This window comes from Lineus longissimus, chromosome 2, assembly GCF_910592395.1.
Source record: "Lineus longissimus chromosome 2, tnLinLong1.2, whole genome shotgun sequence".
In the NCBI taxonomy this organism is placed as follows: domain Eukaryota; kingdom Metazoa; phylum Nemertea; class Pilidiophora; order Heteronemertea; family Lineidae; genus Lineus; species Lineus longissimus.
The window spans coordinates 16,036,097-16,049,405 of record NC_088309.1 but is presented as its reverse complement, the minus strand read 5'-3'; the positions used below and the strand labels follow the sequence as shown (position 1 = coordinate 16,049,405).

General features: G+C 41.9%; 1 protein-coding gene across 1 annotated transcript; it reads right to left on the bottom strand.

Moving 5' to 3' along the window:
- Positions 1-555: 555 nt before the first annotated feature.
- Positions 556-2,460, bottom strand: LOC135482920 (uncharacterized protein C17orf113-like). The gene is made up of 3 exons (XM_064763401.1): positions 2,409-2,460; positions 1,374-1,823; positions 556-1,256 (listed from the first exon to the last, which is right to left on the bottom strand). Exons 1-3 carry the CDS (start codon positions 2,458-2,460, stop codon positions 556-558), a joined length of 1,203 nt encoding a protein of 400 aa, XP_064619471.1.
- Positions 2,461-13,309: the final 10,849 nt, after the last annotated feature.

The following is a 13,309-nucleotide window of genomic DNA, read 5'->3' as shown; positions in this document are numbered from 1 at the left end:
TTAGGTAATCGGCTAGTAATGGTAGGTATAATTCAACCTTGAGGTTGATGTTGAAAAGAAACAATAATAAACTATAAATAGAACAATATTGTTTGTTTTTATCAATTTCAACAAGAATTTGAAACAATTTACACACTGAGTGTTACTGTGTTACTGTTACTGTAGTGTAGATCATTTCACATCAATAACAGCAGTAACACAACAGTCAAGTTTTCCTTTATCTCCACATCTTATAAAGAAGTCAATCAATGACAAACCGCTACCAGAGAGGCAGCCAAGAGAGACTACAGTTATTACTTGCGACCATTTTTCTGCATAGTGAAATGCCTGTTAGCCTCAGTGGGATCATAATCAACAAGAGGTGGGCCCTCCTGCATTACCCTGACAATCCTATCTACTTACTGCTCTTTCAACCTAGACCTAGAATTGGTTTTCACACGGTTTTGTGCAGAAAAACCACGTTCACAAGCAACAGAAGTAATAGGAGATGCCATTGTAATCTGTGCGAGAGTGCATAGGTCAGGGAACTCATCTGCAAGATGGAGAATGATATGTTCACACATATTGAGCAGTGACATATGCGCAAAAGACTTCAGCATGTACTTGGAATTGAGGGTAATCCTCTTCCAGGCGCTTTGAATCAATGAGTGGAGGAAGCTCCTTCTCCTCCTCAGTTAGTTCCCCATCAGTATTGACACTTAGTTGAGCATTGACTGCATGACCAAAGCGCCCTTGAATTTCAATAATGGAATCCTTACCATAATTTCTGATGTCTGCTGCAGGGAGGCCCCGAAGATGAACAGGGTTCAATACCTTGTCAAGGTCAATCAAGATGTTCATTGACTCTGGGTCAAATCGTTGTTCAATGTTTTCTACAACTTTTTCAATGTACGATTCTGCAGCCTTTTTGCAACTGGGCATTAAATTAACATAAGTGAGTTTAATACCCCTATACTTGCCATCCTGCTCATCAACACTTTTAGTAAATCTAGACAGCTCTACACCATCTTCATCTTTGAAATCGTTTAACCTGTTGGTTGTGGAAGTAACCATAGGCCTAACACCACAAATGCTGACAGTTTCTCCCTGAAAGAACTTTGAGAGCTTTGACAATATTGGGAGCACATCCACAAAGAAAGCGGTCAGGTAAGCAAATTTGCAGGATTTTACTTTATCCAGAATACCTTGAGCCTTCTGATTTCCTGCCCCTGCCACACCCGGCTTAGCAGCCTCATGATCAAGTGCCGTTACTAGTGCTGGGTAACAGTTAAAGAAGCTGTTACAGCTGCATGTACAGACAGCCAGCGGAAGCTAGCTGGCTCTTTTAGCATAATGAACTGCTTGGTATACTTGGAAAGATTCAACATCTTTGCAGGCCTGTGCAGCAGCTAATGCCAACCTGTGAGCCACACAATGAATGTGGATTAACCTGGGGTTGGCGTTTTTAAACCTCACACCAACCCCAGTTGTGTTGCCAAGCATCACTGAGGCACCATCACTGGCCATTGAAATTATTTTTGCAAAGTCCAGACCTTTCGCTGCACATTGGGTAAATAGCTGGTTGATAATGGTTTCTGCCTTGCCATCTGGTATTTTGACATTGCTGAAGAAATGAACAACTGGTCTACCATTTTCCACCGTGCGAACGTACAAGTTCAATTTTTTGTTGATACTAACATCCGTAGTCTCATCCAGAATTACACCAATGAAAGGAGAGTTAAGTATCTTGACATCTACTTCATCCTCAATCACTTTGTTGATGCTTGCAAACATGTCATCGTTGCTCTCAACACTTCTGTACCACTTTTCTTCATCTTTAACTTCTGAAATTAGGGAGGCAAAATATTTGGTAACATTCAAAAACAAAAAGATATGCCTCTAGCCTGGAGGAGACATTGAAAATATTGCGAGCTGAAGTGAAAATCAGACAGCCCAGTTCCCGATATACACCCTCGCCATCTATAGAGTCTAGAGGGAAACAATCTATCAGACGACGCTATTGTTAGTTCTGTAGATCTCCAATGAATTATTGAAGATGGCGTAGCAGCTGCAGTGCATAAATTATGTCAAAATTTATTGATTTGTGTCCGGCGTGCTCATGGCGACTCGGATTTGGAAATAGGCGGCTAATGTAGATCCTAACCTGAAGAACAAGCAAATTGTTCTGTTGGTTAAACGGGATCCCCTGCTTGGTTATATAATACAGGGTTCTCATCTGAGAAAGTTTCGACTGGGGAATGGGCTCCCTCTTCTCTGCTGCAGTCCATTGCTTTTTACCCCTCAGCCCAAATGGGCTGGAGGGATACTGTCGTCACGTGCGCCGCCCGTCCAGGCGGGCATCTGCTACTTGGTTTCCGTCAATGTCGAGGAGAACCGTTCGTCCGATCAAATTCATTTTTGGTATGTACGTTGGGGGTTGTTACGCTCCAACTCTATTATAGTGCCAACTCTGATGGACATGATTCCAACTTTCATATGCCAGCTCTGATGGCGATAGATAAGTACTCAGCCCCAACTCGAAGATGCCAACTTTGAAAGCGGAACTTTGTATACAGTTTCGATACACGTGCGAGTCAAGATATTGCGATCATTCCTTATACTTTCTTCGGTTATCTTTTGTCATTGTGAATTGGGTTGGCCTGTTCCGATACGGTACGTACATGCATTGGTTCACTGATTAATCTCATGCGTCTGTTCTAAGAAGTTCGTTGACTTAGTTATACAAAATGAGTTGCTGATGATACCCTCAATGGCCACATTGATATGCTTGGGTCAGTGACATACATTGATCTGCACCTGTAACCGGATAAAGTGTACTCTACACAGTCTCTATGCTCTTGCAAGGTGGCACAAAATACACGCTTTTTGATAGCAGATAGGGCCGAAGGTAAATGCGCTATCCCATGCTAGGCTGGATAGGCAGTGTTGGAGCAGTCCAAGCCCCGGCCTAGGCCTACTGCTGGAGGTTGATGTTAATTAATGGACGTTCGGCCTCCTGGAAAAAAGGTAGACATCTTCAAACACTTGTCACGGGAAAGGGTACATAGGCCTACATGTATTTTCAAAAATAATATCAAAGAAGTCGGCCTGGAAGGGGGAGGGCTGAAATTCACCTGAAAAAGCCACCCGCAAAGGTTCTCCGGGGGTAGGGGTCTTTCTTATTTCTATAAACATTTAGGCTCTATAGGCCTAAGGTTGACCCTGAGGCCTAAACAACCGAGATGCATTTTTAGCTTAACTCTCAGAGTGACAAGTGTCTGAGAGGTAAGCTTTTGCATTGGCGAAGCGTCCGTCGTCCGTCGTCGTCGTCGTCCGTCGTCTCTTAGCAGGGCACGTTTCGTAACTACTGGAGCCATTGACTTGGTACATCTGTACCCCTATGTAATGGGACCTTAAAGACAAAATTTCGGTCCGGTCTGGTTCTTCGTTTGGCCACAAGGTGGCTTAAACCGAAAACACAAGAAGTGCTATATCTCCTAAACTAAGGGCCTGATCATCGCCAAATCTGCACAGTCTCTGTGCTCGTGCAAGGTGCCACAAAATACACGCTTTTTGATAGCAGATAGGGCCAAAGGTAAATGCTCTATCTATGCTAGGCTGGATAGGCAGTCTTGGAGCAGTCCAAGCCCCGGCCTAGGCCTACTGCTAGAGGTTAATATTAATAAATGGACGTTCGGCCTCCTGGAAAAAAAGGCAGACATCTTCAGACACTTGTCACGGGAAAGGGTACATAGGCCTACATGTATTTTCAAAAATTATATTAAAAAAGGTCGGTCTGGAAGGGGGAGGGCTGAAATTCACCTGAAAAAGCCACCCGCAAAGGTTCTCCGGGGGTAGGGGTCTTTCTAATTTCTCTAAACATTTAAGCTCTATAGGCATAACTACTGGAGCCATTGACTTGGTACATCTGCACCCCTATGTAATGGGACCTCGGTCTGATTCTTCATTTGGCAACAAGGTGGCTTAAACCAAAAACACAAAAAGTGCTATATCTCCTAAACTAAGGGCCTGATCATCGCCAAATTTTATCATAGGTACATCTAATGACGATACATAACATACCACAGGGGTTTCCGATTTGACCTACTTTTCAAGGTCACAGAGGTCAAAGAGCGTAAATTGGCCGACATTGGCACATTTCGCAACTAATGAAGCTATTGACTTGAAACTTAACACAATTGTACCTCCTAGTGAAATGACCTTGGACACCAAATTTCAGTGTGGTCTGATTATTCGTTTGGCCACCAGGTGGCTAAAACCGAAAACGGTAAAAAGGGCTATATCTGTTGAACTAATTAGAAATGGCTGGATCTTTGCAAAACTTTCATCATCGGTATGTAATAAGGCTACACATCACCTTAGTCCAATTTTTTTTTGGACCTACTTTCCAAGGCCACAGTGTTCAAATACTTCGCTGATGTGTCTGTCTGACGAGTGGTATGCACAATGGCCCTGGCCATTTCATTCGAATACGGCACTTTACACTACCATAACCGCTACATCTGACCCCTTAATTTGCAGGGCAGATACAGCTCGATGATGAGGTGGATGGGTAGTTTTCCTTTCACCGAGCATTTTCAACTGCTATACCTTTTTCATTGCTTTTTCAGGACAATGCAAAGCAGCCTCGGAGTTAGTCGGATTACCCGATCGATGATGACGTTTACAAGGAGTTGTATCGTTTTCTGTCGGAAGACGTACGATGGCGGGAACTTTCAACGCCTGCGGAAATGAAAGCATACCAGAAGAAGATTTCTGGCAGGTACCGAATCATGAGAAAAACCAATCCGCTAAATGGGAACGACGAGGAAAGAATTGTGGAAGTCGGTGGACATAGGATATTTCCGAGGATATCAGAAATTGAGCCTATAGTCAGGTATTTCTTTGGCCAATATAAAGGACTCGCTGCCAAGAAACTATCCGCTGCTATATCCAGGCAATACTGTGCGATGGGAGAAAAGCTTGTGCGTCGATATCTTGCAGAAATTAAGGAGGGTCAGAGCCGAAAACCTCTCTTCTCCAACAAAGCTCCGCTTCGGCCTGTTCTGGCAAAATCAGTTATGGCCCGGATCCAAATTGACCTTTGTGAACGTCTTAAACATGCCCGTAGAAATAGACGACATGAAGTACTGTTACGTTCTCTCAGTGCTCGACATCTTCTCAAGATATCTTTGGCCGAGGCCACTTTGCGACAAAGGGTCGCCTAGGGTGGCTGAAAAGATGGAACACGGCTGACCCAAAATAATCCATTGCGATAACGGCGGAGAACTCAAGAAGATGGTTAGCAGACTAGCAGAGAGGTTAAACGTAAAAATCATCAAGGGTCGGCCGTATTATCCCCAGACCCAAGGAAAGGTTAGTTTCAATGCGCTTAAATGTTTAAAAAATGCAAGTTCAGTAGGACAGATTAGAATTTGTTTCAATGAATCTGAGCAAGGACCCCCCCCCCCCGGGAAAATGAATTTAACTCAGGGTCTTGGAGACATATGTAGCTCCACTGGTAGGTCCGACTGTCAGTGAATAAATATTTATCCAAATCGTCACTTTACATTTATCGCCTGTTGTTACTGCAACCCATGAACTCCTCCATGAAATTATAGGGCCCGCAGATATGAAATTCGTGCTTGTGAATAAATCTTAACGGACAACAATAATCCTGTTCTTTGTTTTCAGGTTGAAAGGGTACAAAGAACGTGAAAAGAGAAACTCGCGTTTGACATTTCACAATTTGTGCAAACGGGTAAGGCTCATTATTGGGTTGAAGGATTGCCGTCCTACGCAAGACTGTATAACAACTCCCCGCACGAAGCTTTTCAGAGTAAGTACACATCTAAAGGTTTTTATGATCCGAGGAGACTATACAGTACTTGGAGATCTCCAGGAGATCGGCATCAAATTTTGCCCCCTCCTGATACCCCCCTCTGAATTAAAACCCCTAGGAATTCCTAGTAGGACATGAAAGTTTTCGTCTGTGATCAGAGGGACAGAAAATATTTTGGGGAAGACAAAAGTCAGGTACATGTTCCACAAAGCAATGGAAAATTTCCCGGCGACTTTTCATGTGTACCTTTTTTCAGATAAATATTGTCCTTTTGAGTCGTACTTCGCCCGAGCGCCTTGGTTGCCTGGCAGTAAAGAAAAGAATTAGAAAGACGATGGAACAACAACCGAGGACGAAGACGAACATGAGGAGGAGGACGAAAAATAAATGGGGGTGATTATCCTTTCTAGATAATTCCTAGATGCGGGATGCAGTCATCCTTCGTCCAGTGGGTTTATTTTTGATTGCTCCTTTTTCATGTGACAAATTAGTAAAGAGATTCTGGTGAAATTTCTGTGTTGAGCTTCCAAGATAGTTGAACACCTGAGCGAGAAATCACGACTTAATGCCCGGAAAAAAAGAAGGTGGTAGGTTCGAATATTCCTCGTCCTAATGTGATATTTTCTTCGATGGGCCCTATGTGTGCTGAAGATGAGCCAAATTGGAAGGGGGGGGGGTGTTGTTTTGGCATGGAATGACCCACATGGAAAGTATAATCTCTCCCGTTGTTTGCCTCACACTCTCAATGTTTCTACGTCTTTTTCAGGTGGATACAAAAGAGAACAGTGCAACCCTGGATGATGTTCAAGCTTTCAAAGCAGCTGCCGATGAAATTAGAGAAGAGGCCAGAAAGACTTCGAAGAAATACGCACAAAAGATGGTTAACAAAAAGTTTGGCAAATCACCTCCAAGTGTATACGCAGTTGGGGATAAAGTGTTGGTGCGGATTCAAGGTACAGAACAGCGGAAAAGTGGAAAGAAGGTGCAGGCACCAAAGGCAGTCGAGGGGGTCGTTACAAAGGCTCGGAAAAAAAAGTACTGTTACAGGGTAAAATACATATTAGATGATGCCGAAAATGAAGGATGGTTTTCGGTGAGCGATATCACGTCTATGACGCGTGAAGAAGAAGCGAAACGCCGACCGAGAACTGCAAAGACAACAGAGGAATATCTATTCGAGGAGTATTTAAAGAATACAGCGTCTTTCTCATCTGTGGAGGCAATGTTGGAATTCATTGAACTCAAATAAGCAATTGAATGCTCAAGATTGGAACACCAGTCAAGAAATAGCATGCAAGAGCGATTCTTCGCAACCATCACCAAACATGGTCTCCAGGTTAGACGAGAAATTGAAGGCGATGGGAACTGCATGTTCGCAGCTCTCGTCGACCAGTTGGAACGCGTCGGCATAAACGATTTTAACCCGAGAACGCTAAGACTAAACATCGTCGAGTTTTTACGACGCAACCCAAGGATGTCAGATGGCATCGAATATTCTCGTTTGTGAGTGGTGACAACAGTTTGGAGGAGTACCTGAGTCGAATGAGCCGCCAATGTACATGGGGAGACCACTTAGTTCTGCGCACTGCTTCAGAGATGTTGAAAATGCAAATTGTTGTAATTCCGAGCGTATCTGATCGTCCTGTTACCATCCACCCTTCTGCTGAAACCACTCAGTGCCCAAGACTCCTACTAGGACACCTCTTTGAACTACATTACACGAGCCTTGAAGAAGCCCAGCATCAGGCAGACAGTCCCAGTATCGGTGCTGCACACTTGGACCCAAATGATGCATTTACAAACGAAAGTGTTATTGAGAGTACCGAGAATACCTCAGATAATGTGCGTGGTTCCGTAGACTTGCAGTCATAAACAGTGTCGATGGGAAAACCCCATGAAGGACTCGATGACCCATCAGATACTTTACCTCTGGATGCTGAATGGCCTTTGGATGATGATGAAATAAGACAGGCTGTAAGAGCGGAAAGGGGTGAAAATTTAACGGAATGGGATGCTGTCCCAGAAAATCACTGGCTCTTTGGCATAACGGGTGCGAGCGTGCTGTGGGCCAGAGATGCACAGACGAGAGGAATCACACTGGAAAAGGTCAATGGGCATTACGTTTTGAATGAAGAACTCATGGACGATTTTGACGCATTCCAGGGGAAAATGACAGCAGAGGATTCTAGAAAACGCTTCAAAGACAAGCTTCTTAACATTTGGCTTGCCAAATTTCGACCTTCAACGGCTTTTCCGGAAGACGGTGATTTTTTTCTAATGAACTCAACATCAGCTAGAGAATTTGATGAGTTGAAGTGCTCCTATCTCATATAGTTAATAACAACCGTAACATGTGTAGCTTCACTTTACTTTACCATGAACAAAGGTCTAGTTTTGTTTAGAAAATAGTCAACTAAACATATAATTAAACATGACATGAACCATGATTATACACTTTATGATAATTTTGATGAGAATCTTTAATTTCGTTCAAAGGCTATCATTCCAGAGATTTTTCTGAGGAAAATATATCTTAGTCAGTAATTGTACTACACGTATCTGTATCTATTAGAAAATAAATAGTAAGTGATCTTAATGTTTTTATACTTGGTTTTCTTGCTTTTTAATGTATTTGTACGGATTCATTTTACGTCAGTCATAGCACCAAAAGAGGCGAATTATGCATTTCTAGACACTTTAGGCAATAGCTTTGTTCGAAAAAGACTAATAAGGGTCTAATTTGTTAGCCAACTCCTTGAGACACAAAATGATGTCGTGCCTTTTCCACAAGCTAGCTTGCCAAATCAAAGTGCAATTAGACCTTAATTACTTATTTCTGTCCAAAGTTAGGCCTCTTTTTGTCTAAAAGGTTTAGAAATGCAAAACCTGCCTCATTTGGTGATATTAGTGGTAATGGGTGTCCCCACGACTCGATCATCTGACTAGTCACGGGTAGTTGGACCTAAGATCTTCGGATCTCCATGCCAATTGTCAACTGAGATATCCTTCATCTACGATTGTTTTATCCTTACTAATATCTGTCACAATAACCTATATCTAAAGATGATGAGCAAATGTCGATAAACATGAATAAGCAGGGACAAGTCCTGATGCAGGGCGGTCAAACAATCTTTGGAGGACACCATGTACTTTTTCTACACTGAAAAAATCAACATGAAAATCATACAGCCGACGCAGAGGCATGTAAAATGCCTGTGCCGTCATTTTACGACCCGCATTCATTAAACACCAAAATACCAATGGCTACAATCAAATTGTTGCTCTTTTTGTGCCTAATATCTTCAGGATGTTCAGGAAGTCAGCTGAATGGACCATGGGAGATATTTGCGTCCTTGCGGATAAGAAGACGAACGATCATCCTGCCTTACTTTTTGGTATGTACGTTGAGCATGACTAGAGCGAGGTTTCTTTCGAAAACCGGCTCGTTCTGATTCTCAATATGGTCACCAGGGCGGCGTGCTTGAAATCGGTTTCCGTCAATTTCGAGGAGAACCGTTCGTCCAATTAAATTCATTTTTGGTATGTTCGTTGGGAGTGACTAGCGGAAGGTTCCTTTCGAAAACCGGCTCGTTCTGATTCTCAATATGGTCACTAGGGCAACGTGCTTGAAATCGGTTTCCGTCAATTTCGAGGAGAACGGCTTGGAGGATGGAATCAATTTTTAGTGGGTGTAGGCCTAATGCAGTTTTGTAAGGGGAAGGTTCCTTTCGCAAATCAGCACGATTCGAAATTCAATATGGCCGCCACGCTCACATCCTCAAAATAGGTTTCCACAATTTTAATTTCCATATGCAAACTAGCCACTCCACTAAGCCAACTTCACCATTATCTCACCTTCAACCTTAATAGGCTGGGGGGTTATGCTCGCTTTGCGATGCTATTTCTGACTGTGTGCCCCCTCGATGCACTCTGTTTGCCGGCTGCTGCCATCAAATGCTCGGGATTCCTCGTCTCATGCCGAGAAAAGGCGCTGTGTTGAATGTTAGCAGATCCATTGCCGTTAAAACTATATTTCTTGCCTGCCTTCAATACCCACGTGCATACAGCGCGTAGGCCGAAGATGCTGTCAGACATGCTGATTGGTCGTTGTAGCGTGGGAATTGTAAGCAACTCACTGATTGGTTCAAAGTTTAAAGCGGGAGAACTTGGAGTGACGTCATGATTTTCCTCCCATCAGCTACGATGGTTTACGCTATTACGATACGTTCTCATTCATGAAAAGATGAATGAAAAACGACCCTCCAATCGAAGCGCAGCGCGGGAGAACAAGCCGTCGCATAATTTACATATATTGGTTTTCTGATTTTCTGATGCGGGCTTGTTCTCCCGCGCTGAGCTTCGATTGGAGGGTCGTTTTTCATTCATCTTTTCATGAATGAGAAATGGCGAGTCGGCGTGAATATAATGGGGGATTTTTTAGCCGTGCGTCAATATATGAAGACGAGGGTCAAATTATCAAAATATTGGTGCGTCAACTTGATTCCAGCACTCAAATCCTGTCCATCAAATGGCAAGTCTGTGCGTATTTGACCCGAGAGCTCGGGTTACCGAAAACCCTGCTTTGGAATTCATCCTGGTTAAGAAACATTGTATAGTATATAGGTCAAACCAAAGTCGGTATGACATGTGATGTAGATTAGGGGCACATTTTTCGACTGCATTAACCATGCATGTGACAATTTTTGCCTTTTACAACAGGCATGAGGCTGTCCTTTATAAATTATTTATAAATTATGACAATTTGCAATTGGCATATCTGTGCATTTTCTAAAGTGGAACTATCTTCCTCCGCGATTTCATCAGGAACTTCAAGTTGAATATCTTTATCTTCAACTGCATTTGTGTTGGGTGTGGTTGTCAGATGTTTAGTTTGCGAATTCTTGGGCAGGCGAACTCTGGGGCCAATTGGTGGAAATATTGAAACCATTTCCACCAATTGGCCCCAAACTACCAACTTGGCAAAACCAGTGTTGTCGGCGATTAGTACATCTCTTGTCCGCACAAGGTTATTGTAGATTTCCTTCAATGATTCATCAGATAGGAACTTCACAACCTTGGCAGTAATGGTGACCTTAAAAGAAAAATGTAAATATTTGATTTGTTTCACTAATGATGGTGATGAAGGACTATTTACTATTTTCATTCTTTCATGCTAGGGTTTGTTTTAATCAGGAATTTGCCAAATAGGCTATTTTGGATCATCTGGCAGACCATACCTAGGATAATTTTTGAGTATGAATTGATAGCTCTTATGTAATGATCTTCATTGCCATGTTTCTTTGGCTTCCTTTGAGAGTGACCATGATATTCCAGCAAACAGTGAACTGTTTTCTTAGATTAGTTCCTCAGCGTTGGAGCTGCCAGCTGGATGAAATATGATTGAACTTATCATCCATGTTATGTAAATATTACAGAAGGCAACGGAAAATATCCCTACCCATGTAAAAAAGTATCACCAACTTTCGTAATAAAATGACGAACTTTATCACCAACTTTGATAATAATATGACGAAATTTGGTCATTTTATCATCACATTTGGTAATTCAATCATCAACTTCATTACCAAGTTGATGATAATTATGAACTGTATCACCAAGTTGATTATTATTTTCATTATACTGTATCACCAACTTTCATGATTATCACGAAGCTGGTGATTGTCTTCGTAATACTCCATTATCAACTTTCATGATTAATCACCAAGTTGGTGATAAATGACAAAGTTTGGTGATAAAATCACCAAAGTTCATAATAAAGAGTAATTATTTGCCCATATTTGGTAATAAATCACCAACTTTGGTGATTTTATTACAATGTTTGGTGATTAAATTACAATATTTATTACCATGCTTGGTAGTTATATTACCAACATATTGATTATATTACCAACTTTGGTAATTTTATCACCATATGTGATGACAAATTCACCACTGTGGGCCGGGTAGAGGTTTGTGTTTATTGGCACATAACATTCAGCTGTCCTTGGGATGCAGTGATCATGAGAAAGTAGTAAAAACAGTGAGTCAATATGTTTCATCATCAACAAGATTTATTAAAACGTGAAAACTTAAAAATCCAAACATGTTAAACATTATGAATGGTCCAGGGACCTAAACGTGGACGTAAAACTACCAGAAAACCTTGTCATTAGCAAATAATTGCAATAATCCAAACATGTTTAAAACAAACAATATGAATGGTCCAGGGACCGAAACGTGGGAGTTAAAACTACCAGAAAACCTTGTCATTAGCAAATAATGACAATAATCCAAACATGTTAACAAACAATATGAATGGTCCAGGGAACTTTAAAATGTGGACGTTAAAAAACTATCGGAGGAAGTGATGTCAGAAACGAACATCGAAATGGCCACTGTACCTTCATTCTACTATCGTGGCTGATTTGTATGAAATCAGAATAATCTGACCACAACGCCTTGGTGAGGTTGTAGCAATGCGGTAACTAGAGATGGGACATGTGAAATGTTAATGAAGGCCAAATACTGTGCTGGTCAGAAGTAACGTTACAACATCCTCATAAACACATGATATATCTCCACTTCTACTGAAAAGTCAGCTACAGTGCACTATAGACTGGTTTTAGTTTAGACGTATTCAAGGAAGCGTATTGACCCCTCATTCTTCCTGGGTTTCGGGTTCCTGGTCAGCTCCTGAAAAATTTAAGTTCATGGTAAGTTGACGTTTTAGCTCTGTTCTCACCCAGTACGATCTGCGATCGAATTGCCAAGATCGTACTCCATAATGACGGTGTATTAAGCTTTCATCACCCTTTGTCCATCAATCTGGCAGACGAGACAAAAAACTTCAACAAATTCATTCAAATGAGGAACTTAATTACCGGTAGGCGGCAGTTGTTAGCGGCCCCACATACAATAGACTTCCAGCCCATGTCAATTTCATTCACAAAAAGGTTTTGTATTGTATTGGACCGCTAACTACATATAGTACTGCCGCCTTTTGGCAATCAAGTCTCTCAGCGAGCCAAAATCATGGAAAGGGCACCAGAGGCCAGCTTTTATAAGAAAAAATGGCCACGGGCCATTGTCCTCACCGTAACAATATTTAGTATACAATTAATTCATGCTAGTTACAGAAAGTGCTACTGCTACAGTAGCCAAATGGAAGTTTTATGCCAACTGCTTTGACTTTGAAAAATAGGCAAAAAACAAACATGTGCAAATGTAGCAGGTTCATAGCTTAAGCTAATAAGGAACGTGCCAAAGTTACACTCTAACAGCCATTTGACCTCTGTAACCTTGAGATGGTCAAATCCAACAATCAAAAGTCATGTGATGTATCCTTGCTAGTGGTCCCTGCCACGAAAATTTTATTGAAAACAAGTTTAGGCCGCGGCACCTTGAAACCAGGTCGCAAAGATGAGGAAAACGTAACAAAACATTAGTAACCGTCAAGAAAATCTTGTTCCATGGTGTGGCGACTGTAGC